Raw genomic sequence first — 20196 nt, 5'->3', positions numbered from 1 at the left:
TCATTCATGAAATTATCTAATCAGCCAATCGTGTGGCAGCAGTGCAATGCATAAAATCATGCAGATACAGGCCAGCAGCTTCAGATAATGTGCAGATCAACCATCAGAATGGGGGGAAAAATGTGATCTCAGTGATGGTTGGTGCCAGAAAGGCTGGTTTGAGTATTTCTATAACTGCTGATCTCCTGGGATTTTCATGCACAACAGTCTCTAGAGTGTACTCAGAATAGTGCAATAAAGAAGATACTTCCAGTGAGCGGCAGTTCTGCTGACAGTAACGGCTTGTTGATTAGAGAGGTCAACGGTGAATGGCCAGACTGGTTCAAGCTGACAGAAAGGCTACAGTAACTCAGATAACCACTCTGTACAATTTTGGTGATCAGAAACACATCTCAGAATGCACAACACATCGAAATCTGAGGCGGATGGGCAGGATCAACAGCAGAAGACCACGTTGGGTTCCACTTTTGTCAGCCAAGAACAGAAAGCTGAGGCTGCAGTGGGCACAGGCTCACCAAAACTGGACAGTTGAAGACTGGAAAAACATAGCCTGGTCTGATGAATCTCGACTTCTGCTGAGGCACACAGATGGTAGAGTCAGAATTTGATGCCAACAGCATGAACCATGGGCCCAACCTGCCTTGTGTCAACAAACAAACCATGTTACAAAGCAAAAGTCATCTCTAACAGGTTTCATAAACATGACAATGAGTTCAGTGCTCTTCAGTGGCCTTCCCAGTCACCAGATCTGAATCCAGTGGAACACCTTTGGGATGTGGTACAACAGGAGATTTGCAGCATGAAAGTGCACATGAAAAATCTGCATTGCGTAATGCAATTATGTCAACATGAACCAGAATCTCAAAGGAATGTTACTAACATCTTGTGGAATCCATGCCACGAAGAATTGAGGCTGTTTTGAGAGCAAAGGGAGGCCCTACCTGGTATTAGTATAGTGTTCCTAATAAAGTTAGTGTAAATGTGTGTGTTAGTCCACGTAGGGTTATTTTATGTTTTTGCATATCGATACTTAAACCTGTTATATACTCTCTGTGTGAAGGGTGTGTGAACTGGAGGAGTTGGGGGAGTTGTCTCCATGTTGGGAGAATCTAAGGAGGCAGATCATCACTCAATATCAGACCATCATCCTCACCTATCAGGAGACACTTAGTGACCTGCATGAGTACAAGGGTAGAGAATTCCCTCTCCTTATAGACTTATAAGTGCATGCAAATGCATAACTGAAATATTAGCTTAAACATACTATAGTGTTTACTGCTACATAGATATTATGTTGCTAAACCTGCGCACGTCAGATTCACAATACATCAAAGTACCTAGTGATATTAAATGATGACAATAAAGAACTGTCATTTTACCAGCTTTAATATTACTTGCCTTTATATCATATTCTTTTTATCTGTGACTTATCTCTTCTCATCAGGTCCCTCTTTTAAATCCAGCACTTTGAAAGCAGAGAAGAGGTTGGAGTTTGTGCCAACCAATCTCCACATTCAAAGGATGAGGGTACAGGGCGAGTCAGGCTATGGTACATATGATGAGATATAGTCAGCTTCTGATATATTCAGCATGGAACTATGAAAGCATTCTCATCTGGAAGCCATATGTTAAAACATATAGTGATTAATATTTTAGTATTAGTATGAGTAGTTCATGTTTTCTCTGAAGGTGACTTAATGAGTCTCTAAGCATTTTAGACTGATCAAGGCAGTGAAATCATTATTTCGCCTGATGATATTATCTTTCTGACTGCTTTTATATAACAAGCATTTATTTTGTTAACAATGTTAGCTTTTCAGACAGCTTCACTCGATACCAGCATGTCTGACTGACTACATAAGCAATATTTTGTTTGGATAATGGATATGGATAATTAAAATCAGTAACAAAGTAGCTATCTAAGTTCCAGTTTTAATGAATACAAGCTTGAGCTGAAGTAACATATCTCCCTATAGATCGAACCTATGATGTGGTCACTACTGGAGCCCCTGCAGCACATCATCAAGGTTTTAAGGGCAGTGGTTTGAGGAAACTAATTCAGAAGTTTGAGGAGTCCAAGAAACAGTAAGATCTAAACCTGATCCTAATGATAACCTCTTAAATACATTTTCCTTTTTCACACTATAATCACAAAAATTGGTAAGGTTTCGTCTACGAATTAAAAGACTGAAAAGACTTTTCATTACACTATTAGCTAATAATTTAGACTAGCTATAAACTGTGGAACTTTTTGTAGAAGATTTCATGTTATGATTAGATAATACTTACACAGAGGCAATGAAATGGGATTACGTAACTTATAATGAGTGTCTGGATGCTTCAGGGTCATCATTGCTTTCCTTGGAAATTTTTGCTTCTTATTGCTGCTTCTTTCTTTTAATTAGGTATTTATTTATTTATTTATTTATTGTTTATTTATTTATGCAAATATTTTCAGTAGTAATGATTTTTATACTTTTATTTTTGTTTTCTAATCAGTGCATATGAGGATGAAGGGTGAGTTATGGTGATGCAGAAGTTTTTATCATTAGCTCCATCATGTTGTATGTTTGCTCAGTGTTTAGCCACTTTAATTTTATTCTCATAAATTGAGTCAACTAGCAAATATTCAGTGTGTACAAGAAATGTGTTTATTTGTTTTGTTTTTTTTACCACCATGGAATGCTTATGCGTGTTGCACTCACTTGTGACCTGCCAACAGTGTGTACAGTATTCTATCTATCTATCTATCTATCTATCTATCTATCTATCTATCTGGCCAACAGTTTGTGGATACCTGACCATCACACCTGACCACATGTCTTTTATGAACATCCCATTCAAGATTTAGTCCCCCTTTGCTGTTATAATAATAACCTCCACTCATCTGGGAAAATTGTCCACTAGATTTGCCCATTTAGCCACAAGAGCATTAGTGAGGTTAGCCGCTGATGTTGGGTGTGTCGGTGTTCCAGTTCATCCCAAAGGTGTTCAGTAGAGTTGAGGTCAGGCCTCTATGCAGGCTACTCGTTTTTCCACACCAATCTTAGCAAACCATGTCTTCATGGACCTCACTTTGCACACAGGAGCATTGTCATGCTGGAACAGGTTTGGGCCTCTTAGTTCCAGTGAAGGGAAATTGTAATGGCACAACATACAAAGACATTATATACAATTGCATGCTTCCAACTTTGTGTCAATAGTTTGGGGAAGGACCACATATGGGTGTCATGGTCAGTTGTCCACAAACTTGGCCATATAATGTGTATATATAAACTATACATATTTACTAATTGTATAGGTGTGTTCATGTTTCTCTGTGTCTCACTCATACATCAGTGAACTAGATCTGGATAGGAATAGTAAGCAGAAACAGGGAGAGAGAGCTTATATACAAGCTCAACTGGACTAACTCTCCCAACTCTTCTCTATTTTGTTCCCTCTCTCCACAGTGCTGGAGAGTCCCGTCCACATTCAGGAGTGTACCAGCCACAGGATGTGGTAAGAGCAAAAGAGATCATTTCCCACATTAACACCTTGAAGACGCAAGTCAGCTACTACACAGAGCGATTGTCCCGGGCTGCCAAAGAGCGCTCCGCTAACGCATTAGAGAGAACCCTCGGCATCCTCACAGAGAAGGTCAGTCTCCCTGCTAATCAAAGCTCTATATTCCTCTTTCCATTGCCTAATGGGGCTTCACCTGATGCAGGACCATTTCTCTGGTTATCTAGCATTATGTCATTCATTATGTCTTTCACTTTTCTTTTAAATGTTGTTTACCTTTTCTCTTTTATTGAAACTTGGGTGACATGCAGGACACATGTGCATACTCAAATGCATGTTTATGTTGCGTCTTTTCAGTAATCATAGTATACCAAGCATGGCCAAACACAGGATGGCAAAAACAAAGTGTAAATCATAAAAAAACAGAGAGATATGCCAGGGTATACCAGAGAGAGCAAAACACAAGGAACAAAGATGAAACAAGGAACACCCCCGCATGGTAATGCAAACAAATATACAAGAATGCACAAAGAGTAGGCAAAGGGCTTATTCCAAATTAGTGTTATTCCAAACCGAAGTGTTAACAATTAATAATATACCTAATATACCTGTACATATATATTGGTAATATACCTATACAAATGTAAGCTAAACAGAATTGGAAAATGAAACGGATAACAGCATGGGTAAGTTGTGCCTACTTAGCCCTTTCACATCTTACATTCGTCACCTCATACTACTTTTCAAATCTGTCATAAACACATCATGTGTTTCTAATTCTCCTTTCTTTCAGTGTGTTTTGGGTATTGTGAAATAGTCATTACTTTTCGTATCCACGTTACACATTCTTCAGTAGCACTCACTTTTCTTTAAAAAAGGTGTTCACAGATTAAATTGTAAGCTCTTGTTTCTTTCCTTAGACAAGGCAGCTTGTGACAGTTTGTGACAACAAGCTGCTGGCCACAGCCATCCAGGCTCTGGCTGCAGCACGACCAGAGTTTGTCGCCTCTAAAACCTCTCCTTCTGGGCCGGACACTGAACGTGTAGTTCTGCGCAATGACCAAAGCTCTTCACAAGCCAAGTGGAGTGGCAAAGGGAACAGAGCCTCCATGAATGTGGACTGGCATGAGGAGGAGTGGGTAAGGGACCTCAACTGGCACAAAAATGTTGATAAGATAAAAGGATGATTCAGATGTGCAGTATGATACCATTCATCCCAATACAGACTCTCTTATTCAGATAGTTATCCCTCTGTCTCTCTCTCTATCTCTATCTATCTATATATCTATCTTTGTCTATCTAATTATCTCTCTCTCTGCTGCAGGAGAAGGTGTGGTTGAATGTGGACAAAAGTATGGAGTGTGTAATCCACTGTGTGAACAGGCTGTTAATGAGGGAGAGGATGCAGAGCGACAGTAGTGAGGATGTCTTCCTCTCTGACCAGCAGCACAACACTAGCAAGAGAGGTATCCATGGCAATGCCTTCTGGATCAACCCCAACTTCCCATCCTCATCATCCTCCCTGTGCATCCCCTTGTCCTCATCACATTCTCTTCCTGATTCCTGTTCATCATTATCATCCTCTTCATCATCTTCTCTGACTTCTGCATGTGTAACCAGTTCTCACAGATCCACCTGTACGTCCAGGCTCTATATAGTGTTCTAAAACTAGCACTGTTCTTTCTAATGCTTTCAGTTTTACATCCCTTTTTATGTCTGTCATAATTTCTAGTATTACATGCAGTGAGCGGCTGGCTGTGATATTAGATTTTAGCCCTGCCATATAACGAAACAATGAAATGAATAGGGTTGAGCAGTGGATTATATCATGAGGTCTCATTGATTGCATAATAAGAATGATGTGGGGCAAAATATTACACACACCTGTTTAAAGTGTTTCATGTCCTTAATCCCCTACTGGGTTCTTGTCATGTTTCCTCTAAATACCAAACATGGCAAACAGAGAAGTGTAACCCTTCAAAACCAAAAAAAACACTAAACTTACAGTTCTGTCATCTATCTTTTAGTATAATTTGTACTTTGATTGGAAAATGTGTGCTTTATCTATCTACTTTTAGTTTCTCTTCCAAAGGCATTTTGGGGAAAAAACAGTGATAGAGTAAATAATCCACTTTCTTCATGTGACTGTGTTTCACATGTCGGGCAAAAGGAATAAAAATATCTGCCCAAATGGAGATCCAGTCTAGGGGTTGTTTCGGTCTGTGTAATCACCTGATGCAACTGTCACTGAGAGACTGCATAAATCTACACTCCAGGCTAGAAATATACCATCCCAGCCTCTTTCTTTCATACCATTCTGTATATTATTCTTACAACCATTGGTGGGTGCTGTTGCACATGCTTCCTCTAAAGTCCAAAATAATCCACTTTAAGACATTTGTTGTGGATGCCAAAAATGAAATTTTTATCTTTGAAACATTTATACCTTTTATACAAGCCACCCCTGATTGCATATGTTAGGAATGTTGAAATATTTTTCCACATTTCTTTGGATTTACTTATAGAATATCTATTTAAAAAGTCACACCATTCACATAAAGTATATAAGTGTAAATGTATGTGTATAGGTGTATAAGTGTAAGTAAAGCTTTTCAAAATAAAACACATATTCTATCCTCCTGCAGATGGAAGCCCCAGTGTTGATGGCTGCTCTCCAGGTAAGCCATGTGTGGGGATTTTGCTTGTTTGGAATAGTTTTTTTTCTACTGTATCATTGCAGTACATCAGCACTATTATCTTTTTGATACTGCAGGTGAATGGAGTGATGCCCTGTATCCTCTACTGACCACACTGAATGAGTGTGTAGCCATGATGAGTGACATGGCAAAGAAGTCTATGGTGTTTGTGCTGATGCAGGACTGCGCTCCCACTATCGCTATGAGCCTGGCGTTACAGTATCGCAGAGACGTGGTCTTCTGTCAAACGGTGAGAGTATTCACACACACATGGATAACTGCATTCACATTTGCACTAATGAGAAAAACAGGAAACTGCTGTGTCTGCTCTATTGCCGAAACACATCACTGGTCCTCTGTTACAAAGCTACAGCGACAGACTCAGTATAGATTCTCATATAGAAATTAACACAAACAGTATGTTTGCTGAATAGTTTATCATCCGTCTAAACATCCAAATACAGCAGCTGTTCACTTTCCTTCTGTGGTTTGTTGCTTTTCATTTAGCTTAACCTTCCATTATGGGCTTGTTTTACTAATATTATTAATAGCCATTTAAGGAATATGTACACATTCCATACACATAAAATACAGGCCAAAAATATAGAAACAAATACTGTTGTTGTTTTTTTTTTATTTCAAAAATGATTTTACAGTTAAATAAGTTTGCCAACACTAGCCCTACATGTTTATTAACATCTATTTTAATCTAAGAAGTTTTATTTTTATTTTCCATTGGTATGTAGTGATGTACACGGACTAATGTAAATATGTCAGAACCTTCCTTGTCTTTGTTAAAGTCCGTTACATTGACATTTTAATGATTCATATACTCATTGGACGTATAGATAGTCAAGCTTTTAGGAGCATATGAATGTTAGAATTTTTGTCACTGTCAACTGTTTATTTTATATTAAGAAACATTATTGTCTGTTATCTTTTTTATTACATTTTGAAAAAAAATAGTGTCTTGAAAATTCAAGGGTTTTTCTTCTAAAAAAATGCTTTCTGCACATTTCAGCATTAATTATAGTATGTGTATATGTTAAGCACATTCAGAAATATAACTTCTCTGAATCTGCGTAGTGTGTCATTACCCACAGTTATCAAATAAACATGGATTCGGACTAAGTTGAAGACCAGAAGAAGACAACATTTGTTTGGGTTTTTTTTTTTGTTTGTTTATTTTTTTTTAATCAAATCTTTGAATAAGAGAATAAGATAATTAAAACTGTATGTATGTGTATATATATATTTTTTTTTAGTTACTTAATGTATGAATGTGGCTCTCTCGACAGTTGGCGGCTGTGATCTGTGGTTTCATAGCAAAGCTGAGGACTTGTTTGTGTGATCACGGCTTCCTAAGACAACTCCATACTATCGGCTTACTGGTCCAGGTTGAGGGTCTACTTAGCACTTATGGTACGTGTGTGTGTGTATTTACTTGGTATGATAAAAACTTCTGAGACCTCTAGTGAAATTGCTTCTATTTTGCATTCTTTTCTAATTTAATACAGTTTTCATTACGGATTATATTACTGACAACTTGAGTGACAAGCAGAATCTTTTAAATATTTACATGAATTTCAAAGTTACTTAGTATTTGGTATGTCTCATTTTTGGTTTAATGACAGCATGCACTCGAGCTGGCATGGACTCTACAAGTTTGTGCAAAACTTTATGACCCATTTTAGATCAAAGCCACTGCAGTGTCATCTGAACACATACTTCAATAGAAGAGATTACGCATGAGGAAAATCTGACCTTTTGTACAAAGCAGTTAACATGGTCAATATTACACATTTACTTACGTTTAAAGAGGGCATAGAAATAGTGCAAAATCTTGAATATTAATTATTCAAGATATTGAACATTTATTTTTTTTTGTTGTTTTAAATATTTAAAAAATTTTAGTCTTCTGTTTATTTCCAATTTTAAATGGAAAAAAAAAAAGATTTTCAATGTGGTCTCAGACTGTCGGACCCCGCTGTATGTTATTATGTTAAAGGGGAGGAGCTGGCCATGCTGGAGGACATGAGCATAGGCATCATGGACCTTAGAAACGTCACCTTTAAGGTTACTCAGGCAACCTCCAGCTTCAGCCCTGACATGCTGCCTGTTATCACGGGGAACAGAGACGGGTTTAATGTGAGAGTACCACTGCCTGGGGCTATGTTTGATGTTTTGCCACGGGAAATCCAAAACGGGATGCTACTACGTGTTCAGCCAGTCCTGTTCAACATAGGAATTAATGAACAACAGACACTCGCAGAGAAGTACGCTTTTCTGTATATTATCTGATTTATTGATACATGCATCTATTAAACCTTATAATTAAATCAGTTAAATCAGGAGTTAAATGAGGAATCCTTAAGTAGGAAAATCACTCAAATGTGTGCTGGACTGGAGTTGTCCAGCCCTTGCTGACAGTTGTGGTGTTGTACTTTTTCACAAAGGTTTGGAGACACCTCACTACAGGAAGTAGTCAATACAGAAAGTCTGGCCAGACTCAACTCCTACTATGATCAGTTCAAGGAAGTGCTGCCTGAAGACTGTGAGTCCTAAACCAATTGAAATCTAGGATCCTGATCCTGGTTTTGTAGTTCTTTCACCCATTCTCTGCTCCCCCAGGTCTGCCTCGTTCTAATAGTCAGTACTGTATACCAGAGCTACTGAAATTCCTCACTCAGAATGTGAACTCCAGGAAGAGTAAGAATGTGGACATCCTTTGGCAGGCAGCAGAGGTATAATAATTTACAGTGACAGCTTGTGGTTTTGCTTCAGTTTGTACCTTAACCCTTCCATCCTTCTCAGACTTAGTAAACAAAGATCCTGCAATTAATAATAAATTCAATGACAACAATCTTTCCTATTGTCTGCTCCCCTTTTGTTTTGGCAGGTGTGCCGGCGTCTCAATGGTGTGAGGGTAACCAGCTGTAAGAGTGCAAAGGACCGCACAGCTATGTCTGTAACTCTGGAGCAGTGTCTGATCCTGCAGCAGGAGCACTGCATGGCCCCACAGGTCTTAAGCCAGGCGCTGGACTGTATGCGCAGGTGAAGATCACTCCCTCACTCTTAATAAGTTCACTGTACAAAGTTCCCTTGAACAAGCTGTTAATATTTCACTTGGGTGGTCTGGTCAGTGTCACTCACTTTTACATAACATACTTTTACGAGCCTCTTAATCTTTCAGTTATCTTTGTTTTTGACCAGGTGATCTGTGTATTTTGCTTTCTCATAGTGAGGGCTGTAGGAGAGAGAACACCATGAAGAATGTGGGCAGCAGGAAGTATGCCTTCAATTCACTTCAACTGAAGGCCTTCCCCAAACAGTATAGACCTCCAGAGGGTACTTATGGTAAAGTGGAGACTTGATTGGGACACTCATCTATGTCCCCAACTCCTACTGTTTTTCACCAGGCTGCTCTCCCCCATTATCACCTTTAGTTTGTTTCCACTGATCTGAAGCAAATGCTGCCATGAATTCAGTCAAATAAACACTCACTGTAAATAGCCAAAAAAGGTTGTAGTTCACAAGATTGCATGAGTCACTGCTCTCTTCTGAACTTTGGGTACTATATCAAGGTGACCATGAGGAATACTTATTGGAAGAGTTTGATTGGGAGAGTAGGACTCCATTCATCCAGCAACAAAAACACTCAGCAACTGCACTAAGCTAATTTGTTAAGGAACTACAAGTGCAAATTGCACAGTTCCTTTAGTTTGTGTTTGGTCTCTACAGGACCTCAGTTTCACATACCCAGATTCAATGGATACATAAATGAGCATTGTTCTTTTTCCATTCATTAAACGTGCACATTATACTGTAGCTGAACTGTAGCGTCAGTGATGTGACAGAGTAAGTCTTATCAAGTCATATGCTATCACAAGGCTATACATATAATGCTTTAAATCAACCCTTTAGCTTATTGACAGCAACAGTATGCATTTTACGGGTTGTAGATTTTCAGGGAAAGGGCCTTTCTCATGCTGTTGCTAAGCACAGGTAATGTTTGTACAGTTAATACAGTGGAATGTTGTGAATAGATATTAAGATATTAGATATTATCATTTTAACAATGTTGTGTAAGATAATTAAGACGCTATTCAATCAGTTGTTGGTTGTTAAATGTTTGTACATGTGTTATGTAAACCTCTTTTGGTTTGTGTTGATATCAGTCATTATAATCATTATAATTTATTCTCATGAGTTAGGAGTAAATTAAAATATTGTTTTTTTTTTCCAGTATAAAACCCTAATTTTCCATGTTAAAAAAGAAGCTCTATAGACACTTTAATATGCATCTTAAATCCTTTGTTATGCTTATAGCACGGAAAAAGCTAAGCCTGACACAAAAAAATCAGTATGATGAACTTATTATGTAAAGACATAATGTGACTCATTGTTTATGTTTTTATTTGATGGCTATGCTAGCAGTATAAGAATATCCCAATAACTAAACTCATTTTGTTTTATTATTAATGTCCACACAAACACTGGATTAGCTGTACATAATGCAGAACCTTTCATCTAAACATGCAGCTATTAAAACAAGAGTTACACACATTTTGCTGAGTGTTATTTTTATGACTTACAAACAGACAGACTTGCTCAGTAAAAACCTGTTCACTATTATTGGAGATCAAGCATGTAACTGTGGTTTTTGGTTAGGTTGATTCAAAAATGAGTGAAAGTAAATGAAGTATGATAGCAGTGGTAGACTTATGACCTGACATCTCAAGGAAGAAAGACTCCAATATTTTTAGGCAAGTTTTCTAATGAATAATTATAATTACATAGAAACGTAAAACTCATTTATTCATTCATTCAGTGTGAGTATATACGTGCCCTAATATGGACTGGCGTCTTTAGACAATGCAAAGTATTTTTTTTTTAATTATACAGATTTGTACTGATGAATGTTTTATTTGTAAGTCTTACAGAGAAGAACTATAGTAATTCAATAAGAATTACAATATACTGTAAATATTATCATCATCATCCTTAATTATACATATGCAGTATACTGAAGTTTCTAAAAGTGGTTAGAAGCCTATGTAAGGTAATTTTGTGCATGAGGTGAAGCTGTATTTCTATTGTTACTTTAGCAGCACACACTTTGCAGAAACACTGCAGAATATGCAGAAAATGTCTTTTAAGGAATATATATATTTAAGGAATATACATATATATATATATATATATATAATCCACAACGGATTTGAAATAAAACAATCAAGATGTGATCGAAGTGTAGACTTTCAGCTTTATTTTAAGAGGTTCCACAAAAATATGGCATTTACCATTTAGGAATTGCAGCCATTTTAAGCAAAGTACTTCCATTTTCAGGGGCTTAAAGGTATTTGGACAATTGACTGACAAGAAGTTAATTGACCATGTGCTGTCCATTCCCTCGTTACTTCAAGACAAATGAAGCAGATAAAAGGTCTGGAGTTGATATCAGGTATTGAGTTGGCATTTGGCAGCTGTTCGAATGGAGCTACCAATATGAAGTCCAAGGAGATCTCAATGCAAGTGAAGGAGGCCATCATTAGGCTGAAAAAACAACATAAATCTATAAGAGAGATAGCAAAAAACTTAGGTGTGGCCAAATCAACAGTTGGGTACATTCTTAAAAAGAAAGAAAGCACTGGTGAGCTCAACAACATCGAAAGGCCTGGAAGACCATGGAAGACAACTAAAGTGGATGATCGCAGAATCCTTTCCTTGGTGAAGAAAAACCCCTTCACAACATCAACAGAAGTCAAGAATACTCTGGTAAAGGTAGGCGTATCATTGTCAAAATCTACAATCAAGAGACGCCTTCATGAATGTAAATACAGAGGGTTTACAACATGGTGCAAACCACTGGTAACATTCAAGAACAGGAAAGCCAGATTAGACTTTGCCAGAAAACATCTAAAAAAGCCTCCCATGTTTTGGAATAAGATTCTTTGGACTGATGAAACCAAGATCACATCATGTGTCAAATATGGTGGAGGCAGTGTTATGGCATGAGCATGTATGGCTGCCAGTGGAACTGGCTCACTGGTGTTTATTGATGATGTGACTGCTGACAGAAGTAGCAAGATAAATTCTGAGGAGTAGAGGGCTATACTCTCTGCTCACATTCAGCCAAATGCTACAAAACTGATAGAACACCGCTTCACAGTGCAGGTGGATAATGACCCTAAACATACTGCGAAAGCAACTCAAGACTTTTTGAAGGCAAAGAAAGCTGAGTAAAACTGTGTCATCTGTGCCTGTGGTAGGTTGAACTTTTTCAGTTGATGAAGGAAGAACAACCTCTGCTGGGCCTTTTTCACAATGGAGTCAATGTGAACGTCCCACTTCAGGTCCTGAGAGATGGTGGTGCCCAGGAACTTGAATGACTTCACTGCAGCCACAGTGCTGTCCATGATGGTGAGAAGGGGGAGAGCAGGGGGGTTTCTCCTGAAGTCCACTATCATCTCCACGGTTTTGAGCGTGTTCAGCTCCAGGTTGTTGTGATTGCACCAGACAGCCATGAGACCGATGACTGTAGTGTCATCTGCAAACTTCAGGAGTTTGACAGAGGGGTCTTTAGAGGTGCAGTCATTTGTGTATAGGGAGAAAAGCAGTGGGGAGAGAACGCAGCCCTGAGGAGCTCCAGTGCTAATGGTGCGGGTGTTGGATGTGAATTTTCCCAGCCTCACTAGCTGCTGCCTGTCTGTCAGGAAGCTGGAGGTGGGTACAGAGAGCTGTGTCAGTTTATTCAGAAGGGTATCTGGGATGATGATGTTGAAAGCGGAGCTGAAGTCCACAAACAGGATCCTTGCATAAGTCCCTGGTTTGTCCAGATGTTGGAGGATGTAGTGCAATCCCATATTGACTGCATCATCCACAGACCTGTTTGCTCACTAAGCAAACTGCAGGGGGTCCAGCAAGGGTCCAGTAATGTCCTTCAAGTAGGCCAACACCAGCCTCTCAAATGACTTCATGACCACAGACATTAAAGCAACAGGTCTGTAGTCATTTAGTCCTGTGATTTTTGGTTCCTTGGGTACAGGGATGATGGTGGAGCATTTGAAGCAGGAGGGGACTTCACACAGCTCCAGTGATCTGTTGAAGATCTATGTGAAGATGGATGATAGCTGGACAGCAGAGGCTTTGAGGCAGGCTGGAGAGACACCGTCTGGGCCTTTGGCTTTCCTTATCTTCTGTTTCCTGAAGACTTTGCATACATCATCTTCACAGATCTTAAGTACAGCCTGAGAAACAGTAGGGGGGAGCAACGGCGTGGGTGTTGATGGCTGTGTTGTGAGACGGTCAGAGCGGGTGTGGGGTGTCAGACCAGGCTTTTCAAACCTACATTAGAAGTCTTCAGTCATTCAGGTCTTCAGCCAGTTGTTGATTGGCCTCAGTGCTGGGGTATGGGGTCTTGTAGCTGGTGATGGCTTTCAGGCCTTTCCACACTGATGTAGAGTCATTACTTGAAAGCTGTTTTTTTCAGTTTTTCAGAGTAGTTTTGCTTTGCCACTCTTATCTCCCTATTTAGTGCGTATTTGGCCTGTTTGTACAAGGCTTTGTCCCCACTTCTGTAGGTGTCCTCTTTGGCCTGGCAAAGCTGTTTGAGTTTTGCACTGAACCAAGGTTTGTCGTTGTTAAATGTTAAATAAGTCCTGGTGGGAACACACATGTCCTCACAGAAACTGATTTAGGACTTCAGTGTCAGTGAGCTCATCCAGATCAGTAGCTGCAGCCTCAAAAACACTCCAATCAGTGCAGTCGAAGCAGGCTTGTAAATCCCGCTCTGCTTCAGCAGTCCATCTCTTTACAGTTTTTACTACAGGCTTAGCAGATTTACGTTTCAGCTTGTAGGCCGGTAGAAGATGAACCAAACAGTGATCAGAGAGTCCCAGAGCTGCTAGGGGGACAGAGTGGTATGCATTCTTTAAAACAGTGTAGCAATGGTCCAGTATATTGCTGTCCCTGGTGGGGCATGTGATGTGCTGTCTGTATTTAGGCAGTTCGCGGGTTAGATTAGCTTTATTAAAATCACCGAGAATGATAATGAAAGAGTCCGGGTAACGCTGCTCTGTGTGTGTGATCTGATCGACCAACAGTTCTGGCGCCGCGCTCACACGCGCGTCGGGAGGAATGTACGCACTCACCAGAATAAACGAAGAAAACTCCCGCGGCGAATAAAAAGGCTTACAGTTAATAAAGAGAGCTTCCAAATCTGGGCAGCACATCTTCTTTAAAACTGTCACGTCTGTACACCAGCCTTCACTGATATAAAAACATAATCCACTGCCTCTCGTTTTCCCCGACGACTCGGTGACGCGATCCGCTCTGAACAGCTGAAAGCCCGTTAGATCAAGCGCGCTGTACGGGATGGCTCCGTTCAGACAGGTTTCCGTGAAGCAAAGCGCAGCAGAGTTTAAAAGTCCTTGTTTGTGCGGATGAGGAGTTGTAGTTCGTCTGATTTATTTGCTAGGGAACGGAGATTCGCCAGATGAATGCTTGGCAGCGGAGTCCTAAAACCGCGCTGTCGGAATTTCACGAGCGCACCAGCGCTCTTCCCTCGTTTGTGTCGCTTCCCGTTTTTGTCGCCTGGAGCGTTTGTATAGGATCGCAGCTCGTCCAACTAAAATGTCCAGTAAAACGTCTGAATGCTCAAACGTCGGCAAAAAGTTATTTGGTGCGCTATTTCTGATGTCCAGGAGTTCGTTTCTTGTAAAGCTGATCGGAAAAAAGTTGCTTAAGACAGGACAAACAAACAAAAATAGTACAAGTACCAAGGAACAACAAACCGAGGCTGCCATGTGCGGCGCCAGCTTGTCATTTATAGCAGTGGCCTCTTTCAGCAGGATAGTGCTTCCTGCCACCCTGCAAAAATCGTTCAGGAATGGTTTGAGGGACATGAGAAAGAGTTCAAGGTGTTGAAGGATATGACAAAGAGTTCAAGGGACATGACAAAGAGTTCAAGGTGCTGCTAACGTCTTGGTGCAAGATACTACAGCACAGCTTCAGACGTCTTGTGGAGTCCATGCCTCGACAGGTCAGAGCTGACATACACACACACAATGTTTGCACACCCTTGTTAAAATGGTAAGTTTTTGACCTAAAAAAATGAAATCAAGATAAATCACGTCAGAACTATTTACACCCTCAACGTGAAAATTCAATGTATAAAAATTGTGTGAAAACAATCCTAAACATTTTAGGGTAAAATAGGAAAAATAAAAAAAAGTTACAGTAAGTGTGTACACCCTTTTATAATTGGGGATTTGGCTGTGTACAGAGTGAACCAAACACAATCAATCTCATGTTTAAAAGTGATTATCATACAGCTGTCATCAATTAAATTATTCCGATTAACCCTAAATAAAGACCAGCTGTTTCTGTAGGATTTCTGTAGGATTTTCTGGTATCTCACTTGTTGAAAGATATCGATTGGGAGAGGGGTATAAAATAATTTCCAAAACATTAGATGTACCACGGAACACCGTAAAGGCCCTCATCCTCAAATAGAGAACATGGAGCACCACAATGACATTACCAAGACCAGGACATCACTTCAAAATTTATAAAAGGACAAGACAAAAACTTAACAGGGAGACTACCAAGAGACCTACGGCAACATTAAATGAGCTGCAGGAATATCTGACAAGTACTGATTACTCTCTGCATGTGACAGCAATCTCTTGTAGTCTTTACATTCTGGGCTATGGGGTAGGGTGGATAGACAGAAAAAAAACATCCAAGCTCATCTAAATCACCCCAAACCATGTAGCAAAATGTGTTATGGTCTCTTCTTCTTCTTCTTTCGGCTCTTCCCTTCAGGGGTCGCCACAGCGAATCATCACTCTCCACCTATCCCTTTCTTCTGCATCCTCAACACTTGCACCCACTAGCTTCACATCCTCATTTATTACCTCCATATACCTCCTCTTTGGCCTTCCTCTTTGCCTCCTGCCTGGCAGCTCCATGTCCAACATTCTCCTACCAATATACTCACTCTCCCTCCTCTGAACATGTCCAAACCATCTTAATCTGGCCTCCCTAACTTTGTCCCCCAAATGTCCAACATGAGCTGTCCCTCATTCCTAATCCTGTCCAACCTTGTCACTCCCAAAGAGAATCTCAACATCTTCAGCTCTGCTACCTCTAGCTCTGACTCCTGTCTCTTCCTCAGTGACACTGTCTCTAAACCATACAGCATGGCTGGTCTCACCACTGTCTTGTACACCTTCACCTTGATTCTCGCTGATATTTTTCTATCACACAGAACTCCCGACACTTTTCTCCACCCATTCCAACCTGCCTGCACTCGCTTCTTTACCTCTTTCCCATAATCTCCATTACTCTGAACTGTTGACCCCAAGTACTTAAACTCCTGTACCTTCTTCACCTCTTCACCCTGTAATCTTACTGTTCCACTTCCCTCCCTTTCATTCACACACATGTACTCAGTCTTACTACGACTGACTTTCATTCTTGCTCTTCTCTCCAGCGCAAACCTCCACCTCTCCAGTTTTTCCTCCACCTGCTCCCTGCTCTCACTACAGATCACAATGTCATCTGCAAACATCATTGTGCAAGGAGACCCCTGTCTGACCTCCTCTGACAACTGGTCCATCACCATAGCAAACAGGAAGGGGCTCAGAGCCGATCCCTGATGCAGTCCCACCTCCACCTTGAACTCCTCTGTCTGACCTACAGCACACCGCACCACTGTCCTGCTCCTCTCATACATGTCCTGCACCACTCTGACATACTTCTCTGCTACTCCTGACTTCCTCATACATACAGCTCTTCTCTTGGCACCCTGTCATACGCTTTCTCCAAGTTTACAAACACACAGTGCAACTCCCTCTGACTATCCCTATACTTCTCCATAAAAATTCTCAGAGCAAAAATTGCATCTGTTGTGCTCTTTCTGGGCATGAAGCCATACTGCTCCTCACAAATTTCCACTACCTTCCTTAACCTAGCTTCCACTACTCTTTCCCATAGCTCATCAACTTTATCCCCCTATAGTTGCTGCAACTCTGCACGTCACCCTTATTCTTAAAGATCGGCACTAATACATTACTTCTCCATTCCTCAGGCATCTTCTCACTCTTTAAAACCCTGTTAAACAAACTAGTTAAAAAATCCACTGCTGCCTCTCCTAGACACTTCCAGACCTCCACCGGGATGTCGTCAGGACCAACTGCCTTTCCACTTTTCATCCTCTTCAAAGCCTTCCTGACTTCATCCTTTCTAATCTTATCTACATTCTGTTTCACAGAGGTCACCCCTTCTACTCTTTTTTCCCTCTCATTTTCCTCATTCATCAGCTCTTCAAAGTACTCCTTCCATCTCCTCTGTACACTCTCCTCACTTGTGAGCACCATTCCATCTCTATCCTTAATAACTCTAACTTGCTGCTCATCCTTCCCATCTCGATCCCTCTGCCTAGCTAACCTGTATAAGTCCTTCTGTCCTTCTCTAGTGTCTAACCTAGTGTACAACTCGTCATAGTGGACTATGCCAGCTGATACCCTGAGCAGCTCTTACCTTTTTGGGACCAAGGTATGCTCGGATGGTTCTGGGCAAAAGCAGACAACACTGGGGCAGGTTCAATCCATGTCTTTAGTAAGCTGATGTGATGTGTTTGAGTCTCGTGGCGATAACCTGGCTGTTGCAGATGATAGTTGACTAGGGCTACCCTCTCAAGGACCGGCTGAAGAGCAGCTTGAGCTCACTGGCAATGTTCTGGAAGGTGGCTTTTCTGAGGGGCACTGCCTCGGGGTATCAGGTGGCATAGTCCACTATGACGAGGATGTACCCGTGACCCCACTCAGACTTTGAGACCAGCCCTACCAGATCCATTCTGACCCTCTCGAAGGACACCCTGATAATGGGGAGTGGTATGAGCGCAGCAGGAGCAGGATTTCAGGGTGAGGTGCATTGACACTGGGGGCAACAGAGGAGTAGAGGTACGTGCAGTTCTGGTGCAAGTCCCACCAGCAATGGCCACTTTCCCCGGTGGTCCCCAACGCGGATCTCAGCCACGGGGACCTCCCTGACATCCTCATGCACACAGGGGGCCGAGAGGTTCTCACATGCTTTGGCCACTCAGGGCAGGGTTTCCAGCTGGGAAAGCATGACCATACTCCCCAAGAGGGCTGGGACAGGTGTGCTATCTACCCTCATGGTGATGGTGGGGCTTTGGGGTCAGATAGGGGTGTGGAGGGTGCAACCAGAAAACCAGGGTTTATTGGCCCTTGGGGTGGATGAGGGTGCTGGGTTGGTCGGCATGGGTTTGTCCTGAGGTGCGTGGAGGGCGGGGCAGCTTTTGAAACTCCTGTCATCTCTGTTTTTGCTGGGGTTGGGGCGCCTGAGAGAACTGGCGTTATAAGGGCTGGTGAGGGGCTTCCATTTCTCTCCTCGGCCGATGGCTAGGATGGCCACGGCAAACTTCAGCACCTCATTCATCTTTCTGGGGTCATCAGGGGCCCTCATTCTAATGGGTTTTCGCTCTTTGGGCGGCAGAGTTCGCAGGAACCAGTCCATGACAATTCTCTCGACTACCTTCAGAGCCGTGTTCTGCTCTGGCTGGAGCCAACATTTGGTGAGGTGGAGCAAGGTATCCAGCTGGGCCCTGGGAGTGGTTCCGGGCCTGTAGGTCCACTTTTGAAACTCTCCCACCACACTGAAAGAGGAGAGGCTGCACCACACCAGGATATCTTGAGTTGAGTGTCATCTGCATAGTAGTGGTATGAAAACCAATGTGAGGAAATGACCTCACCAAGAGATTGAGTATAGAGGGAGAACAGAAGAGGACCAAGTACTAAGCCTTGTGGGACGCCAGTGGAGAGTTTGAGTGGAGCAGATGTGGATCCCTTCCATGTCACCTGATATGACCAGATAGGAAGCAACTCATTGCCATGCTGGGCCATGAATTCCAAGACTCATGAGGATGGACAAGAGAGTCTTGCGGTTGACTGTGTCAAATGCTGCTGAAAGATTGAGGAGAGATGACAGATTTTCACTTTATTTGTATACTTTGCATACTTTACATTTCACATTAAAGGTCGGAAAAGATCTGACATGATTTATCTCAGTTTGATTCTTTTACTCCAAAAAACCTGCCATTTTAACAGGGGTGTGTAGACTTTTTATATCCTATGTATGTATACAAAGAGACAAGTCAGCATAAACACATGATTATAGCCTGTTCACCTCTCTGTGTCTGCCATGCCCTTTTATACTCTCCTGTCTTCTCAGTGAGGATGAGGAACTCCTGCTTGCATTAATGGCTGCCAGCTATGCTTTATTCTGCTGCCCCGCCTCGTAGACACGTGCTCCCGCGGTTTGCACAGCATCGGTTCTGAAGTGTCTTTTCAGAACCATGCAGGTGATCTGTGGTTTCGTAGCAAACCTAAGGAATTGTTTGTGTGATCACGGCTTACTTAGACAACTCCATACTACGGCTTACTGGTCTAGGTTGATGGTCTACTTAGCACTTATGGTATGAGTGTGTGTTTGTGTGTGTGTATGTGTGTGTGTGTGTGTGTGTGCACAATTTATATTACAAATTATATTATTGACAACAGCTTGAGTGACAAGCAGAATCTTTGAAATATTTACATGAATTTCAAAGTTTCTTAGTATTTGGTATTTCCCCTTTTTTGCTTTAATGACAGCGTGCACTCGAGCTGACATGGACTCCACAAGTTGCAAAACCTTATGATCCATTTTAGATCAAATCCATTGGAATGCCATCTGAACACATGCTTCGATAGAAGAGATTACGCATGAGGAAAATCTGACCTTTTGTAAAATGCGGTTAACAGTTAGCAATTAAATGGTCAATATCACAAATTTGCTTACATTTAAATAGGGACATTGAAATAGTGCAGAATCCTGAATATTAATTATTCAAGATATTGAACACTTACTTTCTTTCTTTTAATTGTTTCAAAATTCTAAAACCTTCTGTTTATTTCCAATTTTAAATGAA

General features: G+C 41.1%; 1 protein-coding gene across 5 annotated transcripts in view; it reads left to right on the top strand.

The window, feature by feature from the left end:
- inpp4aa (inositol polyphosphate-4-phosphatase type I Aa) overlaps positions 1 to 20196 on the top strand; it is a 39625-nt gene that overhangs the window by 16571 nt on the left and 2858 nt on the right. For 2 of the 5 annotated variants that reach the window (XM_026911292.3, XM_053234272.1), the window contains exons 10-24: positions 1061 to 1191; positions 1445 to 1549; positions 1977 to 2085; positions 2500 to 2517; positions 3453 to 3639; positions 4425 to 4643; positions 4829 to 5141; positions 6150 to 6182; positions 6278 to 6450; positions 7499 to 7622; positions 8209 to 8476; positions 8657 to 8754; positions 8832 to 8944; positions 9100 to 9254; positions 9442 to 10766. In XM_026911292.3, coding sequence (XP_026767093.3) covers positions 1061 to 1191; positions 1445 to 1549; positions 1977 to 2085; positions 2500 to 2517; positions 3453 to 3639; positions 4425 to 4643; positions 4829 to 5141; positions 6150 to 6182; positions 6278 to 6450; positions 7499 to 7622; positions 8209 to 8476; positions 8657 to 8754; positions 8832 to 8944; positions 9100 to 9254; positions 9442 to 9574 — 2179 coding nt within the window. In that variant the 3' untranslated portion in view covers positions 9575 to 10766. Of the gene's footprint in view, positions 1 to 1060; positions 1192 to 1444; positions 1550 to 1976; positions 2086 to 2499; positions 2518 to 3452; positions 3640 to 4424; positions 4644 to 4828; positions 5142 to 6149; positions 6183 to 6277; positions 6451 to 7498; positions 7623 to 8208; positions 8477 to 8656; positions 8755 to 8831; positions 8945 to 9099; positions 9255 to 9441; positions 10767 to 20196 lie in introns of those variants that run through there. The other 3 variants (XM_053234275.1, XM_053234273.1, XM_053234274.1) reach the window with 3 other exon arrangements.

Source organism: Pangasianodon hypophthalmus, chromosome 5, assembly GCF_027358585.1.
Source record: "Pangasianodon hypophthalmus isolate fPanHyp1 chromosome 5, fPanHyp1.pri, whole genome shotgun sequence".
NCBI lineage: Eukaryota > Metazoa > Chordata > Actinopteri > Siluriformes > Pangasiidae > Pangasianodon > Pangasianodon hypophthalmus.
This window is presented reverse-complemented; position numbering and strand designations above follow the sequence as displayed.